This window comes from Ascaphus truei, chromosome 4 (assembly GCF_040206685.1).
Source record: "Ascaphus truei isolate aAscTru1 chromosome 4, aAscTru1.hap1, whole genome shotgun sequence".
Lineage (NCBI taxonomy): Eukaryota > Metazoa > Chordata > Amphibia > Anura > Ascaphidae > Ascaphus > Ascaphus truei.
The window spans coordinates 119,858,803-119,881,872 of NC_134486.1; the positions used below are offsets into that span (position 1 = coordinate 119,858,803).

The window sequence follows — 23,070 nt, forward strand, 5'->3', positions numbered from 1 at the left end:
TGCTGCCTTGGTGATGCAGTATTTCTAACATAAATAATCAAATTTTTGCATCACAGGTTCAGCTGTTGCGCGTTGGTTTCTTTCAACACTCACAAAGCTCAACTGAAGGAGAAAGGCAGAATAGATTTCTGGACTATCCCCAGAGGTTTGCCACATAGGGAAATTTATTGATTACGAGTTTGGAGACTTATCTTTTAAAATATTAAGGGCCAGATTGACTAAAATTGCTCAGTCACATGGCACTATTAGCCACCTTTTAAAATATTCAGTGCTATATTTCTTAATATGAACAAATGGGCCTTAACATGCTTGAAGATTGAGCACCGTTCAGTAAATCTGTCCCTTAATATTCTAAAAATAAATAGACAATCAAGTGAGAAAAAAAACAAGATAGGTTTATTAGGGATTCATAGTCATATTTCATAAAAGATAAATATTTAAAATACACACATTAACTGTTCAAAGACGCAATAATTTTAAGATAATTGAAAGGAAAGACTGCACTGTATATTTGCTGTTGTTGATGTATCATTTAGATAATACAATCCATATGCTTATAATGAGGGTGATCAAATATTGTCCCCAATGTTGCTGCTGTCCAAAACTGTCACAAGTTTACACCCTATTACTTTACTGATATAAGAATGTTAGCATCCCTAAACATTACTCCCCCCCCCACCCCACCCCCCAGAGCAAAACAGAGAAATAAATCCATACATCGTTCCTTAACAAACCACAATACACAGCAAAATCAAACAAACCATGATACACCACCACTTCAAACAAACCATGAAGATGATATTCAAGAAGGTCCAATAAACTGCACTTCAGAAGTGAGCACACTACTGTATTTAGTGTTATATACTGTATGAGCCTGGAAGCACTAAGGAATTAATTTTTCAATGTGCAGGAAAAATCAGTTATTTTTTAAGGACTACAGTATATCAAATATTAATGTTCAAGAGTCTGGAAAAGCCTTTATGATGCTCTCATACGCAGGTGGAGGAGTGTGAGTTGAGTGACCAAGACGGAGGCTATTATTTGACCAGTGGAATTCAGGGCGGCTAAGACTTCCACTCCTGTTGACTGTTGGTGATGTATTGTTGGTACTGGGTAGAGTAACTAGTTGACTATCAGCTTCAACTGTGAGAGGGGGGCACTGCAGGAATGGATGGAAAGTTGAGGCCCGGAAGCTTGGTTTTCTAGTGAATGGGTCAGCCTGCTCTTGAGAAGTCTGTCTTTGGAAGGTCAGGCTGGCCAGACTGAGGTTACTCCGGCGCTCACAACTGCTGTTGCGGTAAAACCCAGACCTGTTTAAAGCATAGTTATGAGAAGATACCCTAGGGCGGCGACTTGAGGAGCTGGGCATCCTTGAGGAGATATGTGCACTGGCTCTACGGCGGGATAGGCATGTAAACAGAGTCCATATTATGCCTCCAATGACTAGTCCAATCCCAATGGAGACAGTAAACGATAATATCACACCACCTGTGTAAAAAGAAACACTAACAGTTATTAATAAGTGAATACATTTTTATAAGTAAATATTATAAAGAAAAAGCTAATTAAAAAAACATTTTTATCAGTATGTAACTTATTTGGCTGAAAATAATGTGTACAAAAAAAAGAATGATCTCAAGCTGTATACACTAGTATTTCAAATGCAATTTCAGTTTTTTGTTTTACCTACAGTATTTTGAAAAAGGAGATAATAAAAATTATTGCATTTATTATTCACAGTCAAATTGCAAACCTATGGAGCTACTGTATTCTGTCTCTTTGTGTATATGTCATCAAAAGTTAAGCTTGCGGAAAAGCACATGTAGAAAGCCCTTGTTAAGAATTTCTTACTACTGAATCTGCAAAAAGCCCCCAAAATTAGCTCTCTGCTGCAAACAATTATTTAATAAGCTACTAAAGCTTATCATCTTATTTGATAGCATCATATTAATTTAATATTTATCATTAAACTTGTGCAGAAATCACAAATATATATTGCTCTTGTGTGCGCCTGTGTGCGCCCAGGTTCATAATCCAAACATCACGACATTCATTAGTCTGGTGGAAGCGGATACCAGGGATGCTGTTAAAAATCAAAAAAGAAGCTTTTTTAACCTCACCAAAGAGGGCTTGCAATCAAGTCACTTAAGGATAATACAGCAATCATTATTAAGTCAGCGGACAAAGGGGGGGCATAGTTGTGATGGACAATGAACAATATAGAGCAGAAATAATGCGGCAACTTAATGTATGCTTGCATTACAAAGCACTGAAAGGTAATACCACCCACATTTATAAAAAGGAGATTGATACCATAATACAACTTGGCATTAACAATAGGTGGATATCGGAGGAAACGGGGAAATTCTTAACACAGGAATTCCCGATCACTCCAGTAATATACATTTTACCCCAAAGGGCATAAGTCTTTGACCTATCCACCAGGGAGACCCATCATTGCGGCGATGGGCTCCCTATGTCACCCCCTCTCTCAGTATATTGACTTTCATCTACAGCCGATTGTGGTCAGTACGCCAAGCTATATAAAAGACACCACTGAGTTTATTAATAAATTGGAAGCCTTGGATTTTGACCTTACTAACTGCCTCCTGGTCACATTGGACGTTTCGAGCCTTTATACGAATATTGGGCATGCTGAGGGTATGGAAGCAGTAAAGGATCATCTAGACAAATTCATTGGTTATACTGGTCCGCCAATATAATTTTTACTTCTGCTTATAGACATTGTGCTCCATAAGAATTTTTTCAAATTCGAGAAACAATTCTTTCTACAATGTATGGGCACAGCGATGGGGTCTAACATGGCCCCATCGTATGCCAATCTGTTTATGTCCCAATATGAACAAACCCATATCCTGTATGATTCCCCATATGCTAATAATATCAGGACATATATGAGATATATTGACGATCTGTTCCTGATATGGGATGGCTCTGAAGCAGACCTGTTGCAATTTTTGGAATACCTGAACTCTATTCCGTCAAACATAAGATTTACCCTCAACTACAGCAATGAGCAGATCGTCTTTCTTGACACTGTTGTTTACAAGGGACCTACCCGGCTGCTGACGAAGATTCATCATAAAGCAACGGACAGAAATACCCTACTTCTGGCCAGTAATCACCACCCTGAAGCTCTGAAGAAGGGGTTGCCGTATTCTCAATTTCTTAGGGTCTTGAGGATCACCAGTAGGAGTGACGAATGTGAGGAAGCGCTACAGTGTATGACACACAGGTTCCTTGCAAGAGGTTATAACCACAAAGAGGTGAAAGAGGCCTTAGCCAAGGCAAGAAGGTTTTCCCGTGATCAACTCCTGAAACGAACCATCCAAACCAGCACTTCAGATCGTTTTGGGATTAATACCACTTTTAGTACTTCATCATGTACTATTCGTAGAAGTATCAGGAAACACTGGCACATCTTGGAAAACGACAAAAGGATTGGGAAAACCTTCACCAACCCACCATTATTCTGTTACCGCAGGGGCCAAAACATAGGTGACCTATTGACACAGGCAGATCCGGTATCCAAGTATGCCAGCCCTACGAATTGGCTCTCCAAAACTCCCGGTGTACATAAATGTCATGGCTGTATAAACTGTCAACACATGATATTGGGGAAAAGCTTTGTCCATCCACACAGTGGAAAAGCCATTAAAATAAAGGATTACATGAACTGTGAGAGTAAATTCGTTGTATACATCATCCGGTGTCCATGTGACCTGTATTATATTGGAAAAATCACACGTATGTTGAAGGAGCGTATGAGCTTGCACCGCTCCTCCATCAGGAAGGCATTACTTGACAGTACGAATAATGAGGATCTCAAACTGCAACCGGTAGCGAGACATTTTAAAGATCACAAGCATAGCTTGGCAACGCTACGATGCATGCCCATCATGCAAGCACATGCTGGCCCCCGTGGAGGAGACAGGGGCAAATTGCTGTTATAACTTGAAACACGCATGATTTTTGAACTGAACACAATGGCTCCGCGAGGACTAAATGAAGATTTCAAATTAGGATGTTTTTTGTGAGTGCATCTTTTGAATTTTTGTTCTGTGTCCTTTTCTCTTCATTAATGCATAGATGCTCATAATTAGGTTTCCATTGCCGGGACTTTGCATTATTGTTCCCCAATGGTGCAGCACTGAATATTAATATTTAACCAGTATGCCATTTACAATTGCCTAATGTATATGCATGTTTTTGCTCTACCTCCTCCTTTCCCTTGTTATCCCTCCCTCCCCTTGCCATCTAAACAGTCACCCTCAGCTCTGGAAATTGTTTTTAATACCCTTATGTGTTGATTCACTTGTTCCTTCACTGTCATTTTCTTTAGGGAGCTGCCACGCTGATGCAATTGACACTGAATGGGGTACCAGATTGGCGTGACGTTCTGGTGCTGTCACAGAGCCTTACACATGCGCAACTTTACTTTGAGCTGACTTCCCAGGACTTTATGACGCCACAAATGCGTTTCCTAGCAACATTGGACGCTAGGATTTTTTTGTCCACCGGGGGGAGCCTGTACTCATCTGCACATGTGCGATAGCATACATTGCTCTGTCTCCTGATTTCCAAGATGGCCGCCGTACTACCTCATACACTGATTGCACTCGTGGAGCTCCAGGATTGTACAATTAGCTGCCTCTAATTGTCCACACATGGTGAACTATGGGGTATATATGTTCTCTGGGTGTCATTCTCTGGTAGCACCCCCCTGAGGAAGGTCCTGCCAGGACCGAAATGTTGGGTTTATAGTGTGATGTTTTGTCACTGCTAATACATGTCTTTTTGCTATATATGAGTGTTGCTGCTTTTGTGCCTTCTCTTATGGGAAGACAGGGTTTCTATATTGATTTCTATGGAGCATGCACCTTGACTTTACATTTGTTGCTTGGAGTGCTGGCTGCTGCTTTTTGTTATATATATATATATATATATATATATATATATATATATATATATATACAGCTTAACCCCATTATAGCGCGGTCCTCGGGGGCCACCCGCGACCACCACGTTATAAACGGGGTCGCGGAAAAAAAATGGCCTCCGAAATGTATTTTTTTTTGTGGTGGTACTGTGTCCGCCGGAGGGGGAAAGCTGGGAACTCTCCCAGCGTTCCCAGACCTGGTGGGGCAGCGGCAACAGCACACAGCACTTACCCGGCATCTGGCAGCTCTTCTCCCTGTCTCTGCTTCCTGCTTCTGCTTCTGTCTTGCTAGAGCAAGCTTCCTTAAAGAGACAGTGTGTCTGTGTGTGTGTGTGTGTGTATTTGACTGTGTGAGACTGTGTGTGTGTCAGTGTGTCAGTGTGTGTGTGTGCAGTGTGCTGTGAGTGTATGCAGTGTGCTGTGAGTGTATGCAGTGTGCTGTGAGTGTATACAGTGTGCTGTGAGTGTATGCAGTGTGCTGTGAATGTATGCAGTGTGCTGTGAGTGTATGCAGTGTGCTGTGAGTGTGTGCAGTGTGCTGTGAGTGTGTGCAGTGTGCTGTGAATGTATGCAGTGTGCTGTGAGTGTGCTATGAGTGTATGCAGGGTGCTGTGCAGTGTGTTGTGTGTGTGTCAGTGTGTGTGTGTGCAGTGTGGTGTGTGTGTGTGTGTGTGTGTGTGTGTGTGTGTGTGTCAGTGTGTGTGTGTGTGTGTGTGTGTGTGTGTGTGTGTGTGTGTGTGTGTGTGTGTGTGTGTGTGTGTGTGTGTGTGTGTGTGTGTGTGTGTGTGTGTGTGTGTGTGTGCAGTGAGTGTATGCACTGTGCTGTGAGTGTGTGCAGTGTGCTGTGAGTATGTGCAGTGTGCTGTGAGTGTGTGCAGTGGGCTGTGAGTGTGTGCTATGTGCTGTGAATGTATGCAGTGTGCTGTGAGTGTGTGCAGTGTGCTGTGAATGTATGCAGTGTGCAGTAAGTGTGTGCAGTGTGTGTGCAAAAAAAAAAAAACTTTAAAAAAAAACTTTTTTTTTTTAATTCGGGATCCATGCTCAAACCGCGTTATAAGCGGATCTGCGTTATAGTGGATCATGCTATAACGGGGTTGAGCTGTATGTATATATATACCTCATGGGCCACTGTTGGTGCCAGCACGGTGTTGGAGCTCATATACAGCTATACTATAATTCTAAGTTGGATTCCGTCTGTTTGTTTGTTTGTATGTCAAAGCATCGAAATCTCAGAAACGGCACCACGTAGCACAACAAAACTTTCATTGTACATTCTGCTGCGGATTTGTAGGTCAACACAACTATTTTGAGCTTCCAATGTGACTCACCTCCCAAATTATGGGTATTCTAAGTTTCCCTCAACTGTCCAGCAAATCTGTTAGAGCAGGAGCAGGGGGCGGGTGGCGTTACTACTAAGGGAGGGGGCATGTCCTTGTCTGGATCGGGGCTATGTGTGTGTGTCTCTGTGTCTCTCTGCATGTGTGTGATGTGAGATGTGCGAGGGAGATGTGCCAACTGGGGGAGGGGAAGATGTGCCAGCAGGGGGGAGGGGGGAGAGATGTGCCAGCTAGCGGGGGGAAATGTACCAGTGGGGGGAGATGTGCCAGATAACAGGGGGACAAGTTCCGGCAGCGGGGGGAGATGTAACAATGGGGGGAGGACGTGAATATGTGCCGCCAGCGAGGAGAGATGTACCAACGGGGGTGGGGTGACGGGGAGATATGCCGGCAGCGAGGGGACATACCACATTAGCACGAGTAGATGTGCCGCCAGCAGGGGGGGAGGTGGGGTGGGGACATGTTCCGGCAATGGGGGAGACACACACACACACAGACACACACACATATACACACAGACCCACACACATATACACACACACAGACAGAGACAAATCTCACCCCGTACTACATATAGTACAGCAGCAGGGGGGGGGGCCTGGGGGGATGTGCCGGCAGCGGGGGGGATGGGAGGGGCGGGGACATGTATTCAATATTACACAAAAGCACAACAGCTAGTATATATATATATATATATATATATATATATATATACAGTTAGGTCCGGAAATAATTGGACACTGACACAATTTTCATTATTTTGGCTCTCTATGCCACCACAATGGATTTTAAATGAAACAACCGAGATGCAATAGAAGTGCAGACTTTCAGCTTTAATTCAAGGGGTTGAGCAAAAATATCATATGAAACGTTTAGGCATTGCAACCATACACAGTCCCCTTATTTCAGGGGCTCAAATGTAATTGGACAAATGAATACAATCATAAATAAAATGTTCATTTTTAATACTTTGTCGAGAATCCTTTGCAGGCAATGACTGCTTGAAGTCTGGAACGCATGGACATCACCAAACGCTGGGTTTCCTCCTTTGTGATGCTTTGCCAGGCCTTTACTGCAGCTGTATTCAGTTGTTGTTTGTTCGTGGGTCTTTCTGCCTTAAGTTTTGTCTTCAGCAAGTGAAATGCATGCTCGATCAGGTTGAGATCAGGTGATTGACTTGGCCATTGCAGAATATTCCACTTCTTTGCCTTAAAAAACTCCTGGGTTGCTTTCGCAGTATGTTTTGAGTCATTGTCCATCTGTAAAGTGAAGCGCCGTCCAATCAACTTCACTGAATTTGGCTAAATCTTAGCAGACAATATATCCCTATATACTTCAGAATTCATCCGGCTGCTTCTGTCTTCTGTCACATCATCAATAAACACGAGTGACCCAGTGCCATTGTAAGCCATGCATGCCCATGCCATCACACTGAATCCACTGTGTTTACAGATGATGTGGTATGCTTCGTATCATGAGCCGTTCCAAGCCTTCTTCATACTTTTTTCTTCCCATCATTCTGGTACAGGTTGATATTAGTTTCATCTGTCCAAAGAATGCTGTTCCAGAACTGGGCTGGCTTTTTTAGATATTGTTTGGCAAAGTCTAATCTGGCCTTTCTATTCTCGAAGCTTATGAATGGTTTGCACCTTGTGGTGTATTTGCACTCGTGAAGTCTTCTCTTTATGGTAGACTTGGATAATGATATGTCTACCTCCTGGAGAGTGTTCTTCACTTGGCTGGATGTTGTGAAGGGGTTTTTCTTTACCATGGAAAGGATTATACGATCATCCAGCACTGCTGTCTTCCGGTGACGTCCAGGCCTTTTTGTGTTGCAGAGCTCACCAGTGCGTTCTTTTTTTCTCAGAATGTACCAAACTGTTGATTTGGCCACTCCTAATGTTCCTGCTATCTCTCTGATGGATTTTCTTTTTTTTTCAGCCTAAGGATGCCCTGTTTCACTTGCATTGAGAGCTTCTTTGACCCCATGTTGTGGGTTCACAGCAACAGCTTTCAAATGTGAATGCCACACCTGGAATCAACTCTAGACCTTTTACCTGCTTAATTGATGAAGAAATAACGAAGGAATAGCCCACACCTGTCCATGAAACAGCTTTTGAGTCAATTGTCCAATTACTTTTGGTCCCTTGAAAAAGAGGGGGCTACATATTAAAGAGATGTAATTCCTAAACCCTTCCTCCAATTTGGATGTGAATACCCTCAAATTAAAGCTGATAGGCTGCACTTTAAGCCCATATTAATAATTTAACTGTAACTTGAATTTATTTTGGAACACAGCCGAAATAACAAAACTTGCAGCAGTGTCCAATTATTTCCGGATGAAATAACCGGTTTGAGGGTGGCACCATAAAGCCTATGGAAGTTGGAGGCGTGTATCATCCCTAGAGGTTTAGCAGTGAGGATTCCCCCCGAGCTTCTAGCACAGGACCCACAGGATCCATCTCGCCATGAAAATGTTTGAGTGGTCATTCATCCAAGCTCTGGGATAAGCTTCAGAATCCTGGTGAGCCCAGCAGTTGGATTTTGAAGGGAGCCCAGTTGATTTGGATAAAGTGGATTTTCCTGAACACCACAGAAATAGCTAAGACCACATTTCTCTGCTCATGTTCATCTGTTATCTTGTAAATTAAATTCTTTAGCAGGAATTTGATAGTACTATATACAGAGTGCACTATGGTCTGTTTCTCTTTTTGTCTCTCCTGTGGGCTGTAGTTCCACCCCCCAACCCCCCTCTGTAAGGATACAAGAGGATTGGTTTCTGTTGAGACATGAGGATAGAATCCAATACAATAAGGAATGGTTGCTAGATTCTATGTTTGCCAGTGTGATTGGGTAAATGATATGCAATATCTATATGGTCATAACAGCATTAAGGGCTTTATTTACTAAATGCAGTTACCATACAGCAGCTAACTGCATGTAATATGATTACACTCATTTTTAATTGAGTCCCTAAGTCAGCTGTGTCCTTATGGGATCAGCATTTCATCCAGGTCTCTTCTTTATCTTTCATCCTTTATCCGCACGTATTTTATGGAAGATAACAGCACATATTTTGGTTTTACGAACTTCCTGTATTTTATTAGTGAGGTAATGTAATACAAGGATCAAATTGCCTGTACAGCTATTCTTAAAATAGGACAGTGCTGTGGGTCTGGTGGGAGGCAAGTCTGTTCTATTTTATACTTATTGTTATAATATGACAGGGTGCATCCACATGGAGCTGGACGTTTTGCTGAAAATGGGCAAAGACAAGTTTAATGAAAACTCCAGGTCAGTGACTTATAACGGTCAGGGCAGCCAATCCTTGAGTCATCTGTTTGTTTTGAAGTTTTATCTGTAACCCTTTTTCTGCCATAGCTTGAGTAACAGCAGAGGCATAGCCTCTAATAATAATAATAACAATAATAACTTTATTTCATATAATGCTTTTCTCCCAATGGGACTCAAAGTGCTTCACAATTACAGTATAGCGTGCGATATGCAGCATTGTACATAGGATGGTTACAGACACAGTCCCTGCCCAGATGAGCTTACAATCTATGATTTTGGTGCCTGAGGCAAAGGGAGATAAAGTGACTTGCCCAATGTCACAAGGAGCTGACACTGGGTATTGTATCAGGCTCCTGCTTCATACTCGGTGTCATTGTTCTAAGAGTCAGCGCCTTTATTCACTGAGCCGCTGCTTCTCACTGTAATAACATTGCCATGATAATAAAATGTCTGGGGCATTCTGGGTAGTTTTAAGTGTTAAAAACAGAACAAAAAGAGTGATTGTACTAAAAGATGTTTTAAAAATAACATTTTGGAATGTAAGAAGCAGTGCTTTCCCCAATGGCTAATATTTTGTACGTCATTCAAATCATTACTGGTAAACATTCAATGACAGTGGCTGAAGAATTCCACACAGGGGGTCCATTGTAAGCAGAGGAATGGCGCCCCATGGAGCTGGCCATGACTTGTACGGAGTGCATGAAAGGTTCCAAGGTCAAGTGAGAAATCTACAATATAATTTTGTATTCAAAGATAGAGGTGCCACCAGATCCACTTTTCTGCACTACAAAAGTAATATTAGCTCAGTACAAGCCACGCAACTGAAATATTCATATTTCATAAAATGAAAAGTAAACCAAATGTAGTCATACATTATATTACTAGTAGTAAGTATACATGGAAATATGTATCAAATGGGTATACATACGACAGCAGAAAGACAGAATAAAAACTTTTTTTTTTTTGCATGTTCCTTTGTGAAATGTAATAAACTTGTTCATCAAGCATTCTACATTTCACACAGATTGTTAGAGCATATTATATTGAGGCAGTTTGCATACAGTGTTTGGGCTTAATACAATGGCGAAAAAAATGATAGCCCTGAATTTTACATTTTTCATATAAAAATTTAAATCAGGACTCATTCTTCTGCCGGATTGCAGAATTCGGAAGGAAAAACACAATCTTGATGCTAAGATGCATGTTTAACGGGTATCCTCAAGGCTAATTATATGCAAAAACAATGGCCGTTAGATATCTCAATAGGACGCCATGTGAATTTAGCATTGCCTCACGTTAGCTTAATATAACTCGCGTGACACTTGTACCCTTGACCTTCGCCCATTTTGTCCATTTTGACACATGTGCCATTGATTCTTGCCCTTTCCATTTAATGTCACCCAAATGAATTCAGATACTTTGGTTGGGTACAAATGACCACAGCCTTTTATTAAATATAAACTGCAACTTCATGAACCTGGCAAGCGAGTAGCACCAACCAGTGAACCCACTTAAAACCCACTGCCGCTACATGACCCAGTGAGGTCCCGCTTATGGAGGCCAGCTGCACCTGGCCCTGACCCAAGAGAGCATCCTGTTGGACTCCTCACATTCCACCAAATTAACCACCTTGGAAAAAACTGACCAGTCCGCACCCCTGCGACAGTGACAAACACAATGCCACCAACAACACCTTTAACCATATCCTCTGTTTTTGTTATTGTTTTTTTTCTAAAGTATAAAATGTCACAACACAGTTATAACAATAAACATAAACCTGAAGCCCAAAATGGGATGGGTAGGCAGTCAGAAGATGGGAGAGGTAAGTTACGGGGTGATACACCCTTAAATTACCTCTCACTTCCTCATCCAACCCCAACCCCAACATATCACTCATGTGTGAGAGACAGAGAGAGAGGAATAACACACTGAGGGACATCTGTGCTCAAAAAGGAGCTGGTAGACACGTTAATGGGATAGTCAAAGTATATTTAAATGACTCGCACCACACACCTCCTAAAAGATTTCCGTAAGACCTACTGTATACTGAAAAGACTTAGACATTGTAAGAAAGGGAGCACCAATGTCAGGCCCAGCAGGATCAGAACCCACAACCTCTGCTATTCTGGGCAGCAGCTCTAGCTTTGAACTATTTCAGATGCTGGATAGCACCACTGTCCACGGCATACTTTAGAAATCTACTGCTCACACCTGTTGCTAATCATACTCATCGTGGACTCTCCCCCTGACTTTGTTAAACATGATTGGCATAAAAATATCAAGTGAGATCTTTAAACTTTCAGAGTCTTTAACATCAGTTTTTCATGCAATAATATTGTTCAAAAGTTGGATTCCTATTACTTAAAAGGCTTTTTTCTCTGGCTTGTAACTTAAATGTGACAGTGGGTGGGGGAGTGGGGAATGTGGATGGACTGGGCGCTTCCCAAATAGTGTTAAATTGGTGTAATTAGTGACACACCTTAGGTACACATAATAAAACTTACACCACAAAGTGATAATAAAAATAATAGTGTACAAGTGCAGCTCAACTTCCTCTGGTGGGACAGTTCCAAGTCCCAGGATGTAGAATTTTCTTTTCTTGGGGTTGAGGAGGAGTGCAGGATAAGCTCGTGATATGCAAAAAAAAATAAATATATATAGTGCAGATGGTAGATCACTGCTAAAAAGATAATCAATATAGGAAATGAACTCACAAAAACGAAACCGGAAGTGACGCGACGGCAGAGACTGATGCGGAACTACACTGTGAGGTGTAAGTGAAAGTGAAGCACCGGGCAGCAGCCTTACACTTCACCACCCTTCTATCGGCGGTTCTCTCCACCACCCATCTAATTTATGGAAAATGTGAGTTTCCTTAATATTTGTGACTAATACATATTTATAGTTTATACAGTATGCACTATTTGTGGTTTCTTTCACTTGCATATCATCCACTCCACTGAGAGGTATCCTGACCCCAGCTACTGTACACAAAGGGCTCCAGTCAGGGACAGATGGATCTCTGACATGCAGTAACATAATACGATTTTTGTGGGTTCATCTCCTATATTGATTATCTTTTTAGCAGTGATCTACCATCTGCACTATATATATTTTTATTTTTTTGCATATCACGAGCTTATCCTGCGCTCCTCCTCAACCCCAAGAAAAGAAAATTGTAACTTAAATGCAGCTTTGTTTTATTTCCTCCCCCATGTAGAATGCAGCAAAATATGTGTAAATAGTAGGATAAAAAGGCAATCATGCTTGCATTAACGAGATTTTCAGTGCAATATTCAATCTCTGTCAGTTAATAGCTTCACTGTGTTAGCTCATATATCCTGTCATTTGCATAATGCGTAGCTTGCCTACTTCTGCATGTATGTTTGACGTCAAGATGGGGTGTTCTGAGAAAAGATTTAGCAGACCGTGCACAATGAAGTGTATGTAAAATGCATTATGTTTGTCCAATATTAACAGCCGGTTTGAAGTTGTCATTCCGTGAGTCATGCTTATACAGATCTACTAAGGCAATAGTTAACATCTTTGATGCCGCGGCAGCTAAAGGTCACGTCACTGCAGTGGTCGCAGCACCGAAGAATCCAATTCAGACGCATGGACACCACCGCAGTACGATTGTGGCAGACACTGATGTCCCCAGCGCTTTGGACTTTTGCCTGTTTGTCCGCGGCGCTGGGGACAGTAAATCTTACTACATATGTACACAGCTCTCAATCTGTTGATTTACTTAGTAAAAAGATTATCAAGAGTTATCACTCTAAGGGGGATACTCACTTTAAAGAGTAATTCTAGTCAAGTAAACAGAGCATCTGATATGCGTAAGATGAAGATCCTGACTTTTATGATGGTTACCTAACTGACGTCTATAGAGCATCTGATGTGGAGTAAGGTTATTATCTTGATTTTACAGTGGTTCTTTATTATTGAATTGAATGAGTGGGTCAACGTATCAAAACAATTCTTGGTCAAAAAATCTGCAACCTACTTATCAACGAAAAAATTCCCATTTAAAGCAGTAGGACTTTATTCTTTGATACATCTGATGGAATTGGTTTTGCCCCAGAATTGTACCACTTTTTCCCTAAGTATTTTATTACAAAGCTTAGGTCATGTCCATGGTCCGCGTGACCACATGGAGGAGTGCGCGCATGGCGCAATCACAATGCCTTAAGGCAATGATCGCGACCATATACCGTGTGTGTGCAAGCGTGTGCCAGCGCGATGGGGGCGTGCGGTTCGCGAAGAATCAGATAAACTTGATTCTGAGGCACAACGGCCAGGTCACATGAGTGGTTCGCTGAATGAGGGCGAATCAGCTCCGTGATGTCATGGCCATGCCCCCCGTTGCGTCTACCCAGTCCACAAATCGCTGCAGCTAAAACGCGATTAGGGTCACACGTATGTGCACGGTCGCGAGTTTACCATGGACCCAGCTTTATTCCACTGAATAGCGCCAATGTCTTCAAAAGTTTTTTTGCACATTTTATCACAAGTTTGCTGGAAATGCTGCATTTGTGCTAAATTATTGCAAAGGGTCAATTTGCTTGAAAATAAGCAAAATGTTCCACTTTTTGACAAAGCACTCTAAGGGCCTCATTCAGAGAGGGTTGATAAAAAATATCGCCAGGGAATTTAAAATGACTGTTTTTTGGGTGTTGCTATCACAGTATTCAGAAAGGCTCGATTACCAGTGAAAGCAAAATTCCCAAAACGGGGGTGTTGCTGCCAGCGAGAGCATCGAGCCTCTGAAAAGGCCTAAACCGGTGATTCAATTCTGCTGCAGACAGAGCGACTCTGAGAGAGCCGCCTCTCACAGCGGAAATGTCGCCCGAAAATTATTTATTTAAATATATATTTCTTTAATAGTGTAGAGGTGCAGGGGGTCTCCGGAGCTGAACCACGTTGGTTTTATGTCCGGGGACCCCCTGCTTCCCGAGATACAGGCACCTTTATGGGGTGCCGGTATCTCCTATGCAAGGAAATGTCCCGGTCACGTGACGCGGGACATTTCAATGCAGAGGGATACCGGCACCCCATAAAAGTGCCTGTATCTCGGGAAGCAGGGGGTCCCCGAACATAAAACCAATGTGGTTCAGCTCCAGAGACCCCCTGCACCTCTACACTATGAAAGAAATGTATATTAATAAATATTTTAATAAACATTAATACACGCCCACCCCCCCCTCCTCCGCCCAAACCCATACGGTACAATAATGGGCCAAATAACTATTATCCAGATATGGATAATAGATTATTTGCCCATTATTAAACACTGCATTAGAATACAAAAATAAAGTAAATAAATACAGTTATACTTATCACAACAGCAGGTCCCTCTGTCCTCCGCAGCAAGAAAGCATATACAGTATACAGTATATAATAAAGACTTTCTAATGGCCCCTAACCGCTTAATCACCTTAGCGGTTACTAACCGCTATAGTCATTAAGGGGTTAACCCACCCTTACCCGATACAAACCCGGGAGGCCTAAGCACCCACCCCTGACTTACTATACCCACCCTATACCCATTGAGTTGTACAGTGGTACATCATACCCATATAATAATAATATGGGCATGATAAGCCTCTATAGCACTCAATGGGCACCCTAAAGACAATACATTAATACACAAGACATACAATAATAAAACATAACTAAACTCCCCAAAAACACCCTTCACTAAATAAAAACAGTAGCCAGCTAATCCAATGAATACAAGCAGTAACAACATCAACAATGAATTAATTAAATCATTACCCAATCAAACCAATTAATTCCTAAACCTGCTCAAAATGAATAGTAACACTAACCAATCCAAACAATGAATTACTCCAACATTAATGAATTTAAACAGTAAAATAGAAATAAATAAATTCTAACAATCTCTGAAGTAACCATAAAACAAATTAGCTAACATAATATAACATTAAGTACAAGGAACACCAATCGCAAACCTTTTATTACATTAAGCATGAACAAACAAACAATCACATCCACATAATAAACTGCAATGAAGCCGCTAAGGTAATGAAGTTGCTGTACATGCATTTTTCCTGCATCGGATGCATGCCGGGGGGGTCCGGAGCTGCTATTAATAGCTATCAGCTCCGGAGACCCCCGGCATCAATCCGAGACAGGAAAAGGGACTGATTTTTTCTAAGTCCCGACACATCGCAGCTCATCGAGGCCATCTCCCGACCAATTTACCAAAAGTTTGAGGTGAATTGGATTTGGGGAGAAGAATGCCTTTTAGGGCTGCGATGGGCTGCGATAGGCCGTGACAGCCGACTCGCGGGTCTCTGAATCACGCGAGTTTATGATCCTTGAGAAAATGGTCGATAAGCGGCTGATCGCCGCTCAATTGGCGAATTTCTGTTGGTCATAAAATTTTGTGTCCTACAGGCCGTTATCGAGCACTTATCGAGGCTTTCTGAATACGAGTAGCCATTTTGGTCGATAAGTGCTCGATAAGGGCCTTATCGAGGCTTTCTGAATGAGGCCCTAAGTGTGAAACATGTTAGAGGTGAAGCACGTGTGAAACACGTGTGAAACATGTTAGAAGTTTGCCAGCACTACTTCGCTACATGATTTTATTCATTAAATACCTTTTTGGTCACTTCATGTTGCTTCATTTTCGGCTGTGCACCGGTTGTTCCTGATTTGATCTCCTCCTGCTACATACCCTTGCCTGGGAGCACGCCTGACAGGAGTCGGCCGAAGCGGTCCATAAGTAATACAGCAAGATCACCATTATTGGGCTTTAGAACAAGCCAGCTGATCTTTACAATGTATACAACCCTCTCTGTTTCTTCGTGGTGTATGACTGCGCTGGGTGTTCTGTTCTTGCAGCATGCCTGCAGTAGTCTCCCTCCTTTGCGAAGTGGCTACAACACTATATATATATATATATATATATATATATATATATACACACACCACACACACACCACGGATCTTGACTACAGCTGACATATTAAGGACATTTGAAACTGTCATGCTGTTCATTATTTTCTATTGTGTGGCCTTTTGAGCACCAGACTTAAGGGTGTTTAACCCATTTCTACCCACTTATTCCACTGAATAGCGCCAATGTCTTCAAAAGTTTTTAGCAAATTATTTCACGTTTGCAGGAAATGCCACATTTGTGCTAAATTATTGCAAAAGGTCACTTTGCTTGAAAATGAGCAAAATGTGCCATTTATTATATAAATTTCAGACGAATTTTATGAAATTTCGAAAGTGATGGTAAGAAGCACTATATAGAGAGCTAAAGCACAATGGGGATGAGTTATGAAAGCAAATTTTGAGCATCATTTATGCAAATTGTGTAGTTTACATCTTGTGTCTCTTTGCACCAATGTATCAAGGTCCTTTCTCCAAGTCTTGCGCAGTGTGCGTCAGCTTCCAAATTGAGGGATGTCAGTAGGAGCCCTAAGGGAGAAGTTACACGATGCACAGATTATAATGACAGGTTCCAAACTCTTCTTCTTGGCTCATCTTTACTTGTGTCTGTGTGTGTGTGTGTGTGTGTGTGTGTGTGTGTGTGTGTGTGTGTGTGTGTGTGTGTGTGTGTGTGTGTGTGTGTGTGTGTGTGTGTGTGTGTGTGTGTGTGTGTGTGTGTGTGTGTGTGTGTGTGTCTGTGTGCGTGTGTCTGTGTGTGTCTAGTCATATACCGAATGTAAGACAAGGAGAGTGTGTGGGGGAGCAGCATGACATTTCTAATCTCATGGAGAGTTAGCACTTTAGGAATAAAGGGGCCTCATGGGAGCTAAAGGGAAATCTGTGCAACTTGTTGATGAGATATCAGCACAAATGAAGAGAGTCTTAGAGCTTTGGTAAACAGGAAAATGCACAAGGAAAATATGTTACAGAAAAGGGAAACCCTGACCCGATACAAACCCGGGAGGCCTAAGCACCCACCCCTGACTTACTATACCCACCCTATACCCATTGAGTAGTACAGTGGTACATCATACCCATATAATAATAATATGGGCATGATAAGCCTCTATAGCACTCAATGGGCACCCTAAAGACAATACATTAATACACAAGACATACAATAATAAAACATAACTAAACTCCCCAAAAACACCCTTCACTAAATAAAAACAGTAGCCAGCTAATCCAATGAATACAAGCAGTAACAACATCAACAATGAATTAATTAAATCATTACCCAATCAAACCAATTAATTCCTAAACCTACTCAAAATGTATAGTAACACTAACCAATCCAAACAATGAATTACTCCAACATTAATGAATTTAAACAGTAAAATAGAAATAAATAAATTCTAACAATCTCTGAAGTAACCATAAAACAAATTAGCTAACATAATATAACATTAAGTACAAGGAACACCAATCGCAAGCCTTTTATTACATTAAGCATGAACAAACAAACAATCACATCCACATAATAAACTGCAATGAAGCCGCTAAGGTAATGAAGTTGCTGTACATGCATTTTTCCTGAATCGGATGCATGCCGGGGGGGTCCGGAGCTGCTAGTAATAGCTATCAGCTCCGGAGACCCCCGGCATCAATCCGAGACAGGAAAAGGGCCTGATTTTTTCTAAGTCCCGACACATCGCAGCTCATCGAGGCCATCTCCCGACCACTTTACCAAAAGTTTGAGGTGAATTGGATTTGGGGAGAAGAACGCCTTTTAGGGCTGCGATAGGCCGCGACAGCCGACTCGCGGGTCTCTGAATCACGCGAGTTTATGATCCTTGAGAAAATGGTCGATAAGCGGCTGATCGCCGCTCAATTGGCGAATTTCTGTTGGTCATAAAATTTTGTGTCCTACAGGCCGTTATCGAGCACTTATCGAGGCTTTCTGAATACGAATAGCCATTTGGTCAATAAGTGCTTGATAAGGGCCTTATCGAGGCTTTCTGAATGAGGCCCTAAGTGTGAAACACGTTAGAGGTGAAGCACGTGTGAAACACGTGTGAAACATGTTAGAAGTTTGCCAGCACTACTTCGCTACATGATTTTATTCATTAAATACATTTTTGGTCACTTCATGTTGCTTCATTTTCGGCTGTGCACCGGTTGTTCCTGATTTGATCTCCTCCTGCTACATACCCTTGCCTGGGAGCACGCCTGACAGGAGTCGGCCGAAGCGGTCCATAAGTAATACAGCAAGATCACCATTACTGGGCTTTAGAACAAGCCAGCTGATCTTTACAATGTATACAACCCTCTCTGTTTCTTCGTGGTGTATGACTGCGCTGGGTGTTCTGTTCTTGCAGCATGCAGCACTCCTTTGCGAAGTGGCTACAACACTATATATATATATATATATATATATATATATATATATATATATATATATATATATATATATATATATATATATATATACACACACCACACACACACCACGGATCTTGACTACAGCTGACATATTAAGGACATTTGAAACTGTCATGCTGTTCATTATTTTCTATTGTGTGGCCTTTTGAGCACCAGACTTAAGGGTGTTTAACCCATTTCTACCCACTTATTCCACTGAATAGCGCCAATGTCTTCAAAAGTTTTTAGCAAATTATTTCACGTTTGCAGGAAATGCCACATTTGTGCTAAATTATTGCAAAAGGTCACTTTGCTTGAAAATGAGCAAAATGTGCCATTTATTATATAAATTTCAGACGAATTTTATGAAATTTCGAAAGTGATGGTAAGAAGCACTATATAGAGAGCTAAAGCACAATGGGGGTGAGTTATGAAAGCAAATTTGGAGCATCATTTATGCAAATTGTGTAGTTTACATCTTGTGTCTCTTTGCACCAATGTATCAAGGTCCTTTCTCCAAGTCTTGCGCAGTGTGCGTCAGCTTCCAAATTGAGGGATGTCAGTAGGAGCCCTAAGGGAGAAGATACACGATGCACAGATTATAATGACAGGTTCCAAACTCTTCTTCTCCGTAACATTACCTTTTGTATCTGTATCTACAAAATCTGTCAGGTCTAAGGTGGCATAACATTTTGTGGCTAACAATTTGTGCGTGTGCGTGTGCGTGTGCGTGTGCGTGTGCGTGTGTGCGTGTGCGTGTGTGTGTGTGTGTGTGTCTGTGTGTGTCTAGTCATATACCGAATGTAAGACAAGGAGAGTGTGTGGGGGAGCAGCATGACATTTCTAATCTCATGGAGAGTTAGCACTTTAGGAATAAAGGGGCCTCATGGGAGCTAAAGGGAAATCTGTGCAACTTGTTGATGAGATATCAGCACAAATGAAGAGAGTCTTAGAGCTTTGGTAAACAGGAAAATGCAAAAGGAAAATATGTTACAGAAAAGGGAAATGTTTAGATGCTGCCAATGGGAAATAGCACATACCATAAACAGCAATTTCCCAGTGTAGTTTCTCACCCATTCCCATGTGATAAAAGCAGCACTGCACCTTTAGGAACACCATCATCTCCTTTGAAAAAAATTGTGTGTGTGCCGAGCACACGCATTTTAAGTGAAACTTCTTTGTCTTTTGCCACAGAAATTGTATTTGTAATGGTGATGTTTTTACTTAGAAATAAAAACACAATTTCAGTGCCAAAACGCAAGGAAATTTGACTTAGGCCATGCCTATAGTGCCGTCGATGGCGACGGCGAAACGACGGGTGACGTCACCCGTTGCCATCGCCACCGGCGAAAGTTATATTTCGCTGAGCGGCGGCGCGGAATTCTGGCAATTTGATTGGTTTAAGGGCCGTCACGTGACACGACAGCCCTTGAAAAATCTAATTTTGCCGGCTACCAGTTTTGGCGACATCACTCCTTCGCTTTGTCGCCGTCGCGTGCACTATAAGCGCACGCGGCGGCGGCGGCAATGCTTTTGTTTTTGGGCAATGTCGCGTCGCCATCACCGGCACTATAAGCATGGCCTTAGAACACTTGTTTTAGCTATTTGCACTTCTATATTTATAATAACTGTGAATTCCATGTGTGTGTGTGTGTGTGTGTGTCAGTCATTGTGTGTCAGGCAGTGTGTGTGTGTATGTGTGTGTGTCACTTAGTGTGTGTGTGTCAGTTAGTGTGTGTCAGTTAGTGTGTGTGTGTCAGTCAGTATGTATGTCAGTGTGTGTGTGTGTGTGTGTGTGTGTGTGTGTGTGTGTGTGTGTGTGTGTGTGTGTGTGTGTGTGTGTGTGTGTGTGTGTGTGTGTGTGTGTCTCTCTTTCAGGGAATGTGTGTTATTCTCAGGGTCCTCTCCTGACTCTCTTCACTAGAAGCCTTTTTAGTTTAGAGCATACAAGGAAAGTGGTTCCTAAACCAAGGTGCTCCCCCTACAGACAGCAGCAGTGCTAACTGGTAACTTTACTCCAAAGCGTCTGTTTCGTGCTGTTTTTGGATAAAAATTCCCATTGACTTTCACAGCCATTTTGGAGTTTAAAGAATTGAACCCTAGTCTAAAGATTCCATGCTTGACATAAAAAAAAGTAAGTAGGGGAAATACTTATTTAACGCAGTGTCCGATAGCTTGCCTTACTCACAGGTATATTAATTCATCGGTGCACTATTGTCATTTCTAATTATGAAGGATGTGCCAGAAATGTAAAATTCCTACAACATTCTCAGATTCATTTTTTTTTATTGCGTTGAATACTGAGGGAGAGTTCAAAAGAGTCTTTAATGTAGACCAGTAAGTAACACATTAGCCATAAATGTGAGAACCCTGAGGTATGCATTGTTATGTCAGCTTGGGTTTGCTGTACATGCACTTAACAGTCACATTTGACTAAATTAAGTTCCTTTGTGTTGTCCTGTGTGTCTAACAAACAATACATTCTGGCCACCTTTCAAATTCAACATGAGAGAAAATGCCTAATGCTCATCCATAATATATCATATTTAGAAAGATGATACTGAGGTGCATAGGGATAATATAACACATAGGTACAACGTGGCCCAAAGGTGTCAAAAAGGTCCCTAGTAAATTGCACTCTTCAGGTAGAAATAATAATAATATGATTATATGAGTACCTTTAAAGAGGATGCATGTGTAACAGTGTTTCCCCCACCCTATGTGAGATTCCCCTGTTACCAGGTGTATGGTGCATGCTACCTGTTGGCTCACAGAATGCAGAGTGGTCCGGCGATGGTTGTGGGGACTTCTGAACAGGCTTCTGGGGTACATACCAGACATTTATCTCTGGTAACACAGCGCCTCCATCTGCTGCAGGCTCCAGGTGTATGGAGACAATCTCCTACAGATGAAAGGTACTCCACCCCCCACCCCCGAAAGATTGCACACCAGGCAGGAGTTATAGTGAACTGGAACCAGATTATTCCTCTGCATACACAGTATCACATAGGCTTCTGCCCAACACAGCTCAATACAGGTCTCCAATCTTTGGATGGTCCCTGGACCTCCAGGCCAAGGGCACCCCGAAGCAGTCCTTACTCTTCCTGTTACTCTTCCTGTTTGTTACCTGTCTCTCCCAAGGTAGAGACAACTGCCTAAATTTGGTGGTACAGTGGAAGGAAGGTACAAGGTCTGAACCCAGTATTGGGTGGAACACAGTCCTTGTCCCACCTCCTCCCCTGTCACTCAATGGAGTTGCCTCTGTGGGGAAACCCCATGATTGGTTCTGTCACTGCCTGCACTGTTACCAGGGCTTACATGACAGGGAGGGCTGACTGGTAGCCAAAGCAGGCATAGCTACACATGAATAAAAATAATAAAGTTTTATTGCATCAATAGACTTAAACATGAATCATTGTATACAGTACAGTGAACAGAATATACAGTATATACTTTTAAAATCTGCATCAGTGAGGTGATTCGTGTACATGCACTTAACAATCACATTTGACTAAATTAAGTTCCTTTTGTGTGGTCCTGTGTGTCTAACAAGCAATACATTCTTGTTCCTAGGTTTACTAATTTCAATAATTAAAGAATGCTTCAGAGTTTATTGCAAGACACCCCATTTCTTTCTTTTTATTTTTTATTTATTCTAGGCTCTATTGTAAAATTATTTCCCAGTTTATATGTACATATAGAAATATATATCTTGTATTTTACCTTTCCCATTAACTGATTTCAAATTCAGCACTCGATGACTGTAACGTTGGAATTGTGGCACCTTTCTCCAATTCATGTGCCTAAAGTTATGTACAGTATGTATTATAGTTTGTTTTTTCTTATATACAGTAGCCCTGACAATTTACACACCACTATAAATAGAATGACTCATTAGAACTTATAAAATACATTGTGCCTGAGGCACAGGGAGATACAGTGACTTGTCCAGTGTCATAAGGCGTGCTAACATTGGGATTTAAAAATGGGTTCATCTGTTTCAAATTACATATTGAGTAGTATTGGTTATTATGATGACTGTGTCCTAGAGGTGCACATCGCAGAAGAAGATCCCCCTGCTGACCTTATGCTGTTCACCTAATATAGGAGGACTTTCCAGACGTACCATTTCCTGTAGCTGGGAACTCCAGATTA

The 23,070-nt window shown here is 41.7% G+C and overlaps 1 protein-coding gene across 1 annotated transcript in view; it reads right to left on the reverse strand.

Moving 5' to 3' along the window:
• Positions 1 to 374: 374 nt before the first annotated feature.
• MYCT1 (MYC target 1) overlaps positions 375 to 23,070 on the reverse strand; it is a 51,071-nt gene continuing 28,375 nt past the window's right edge. The window contains exon 2 of the mRNA XM_075594760.1: positions 375 to 1,488. Coding sequence (XP_075450875.1) covers positions 959 to 1,488 — 530 coding nt within the window. The 3' untranslated portion in view covers positions 375 to 958. The remainder of the gene's footprint in view (positions 1,489 to 23,070) is intronic.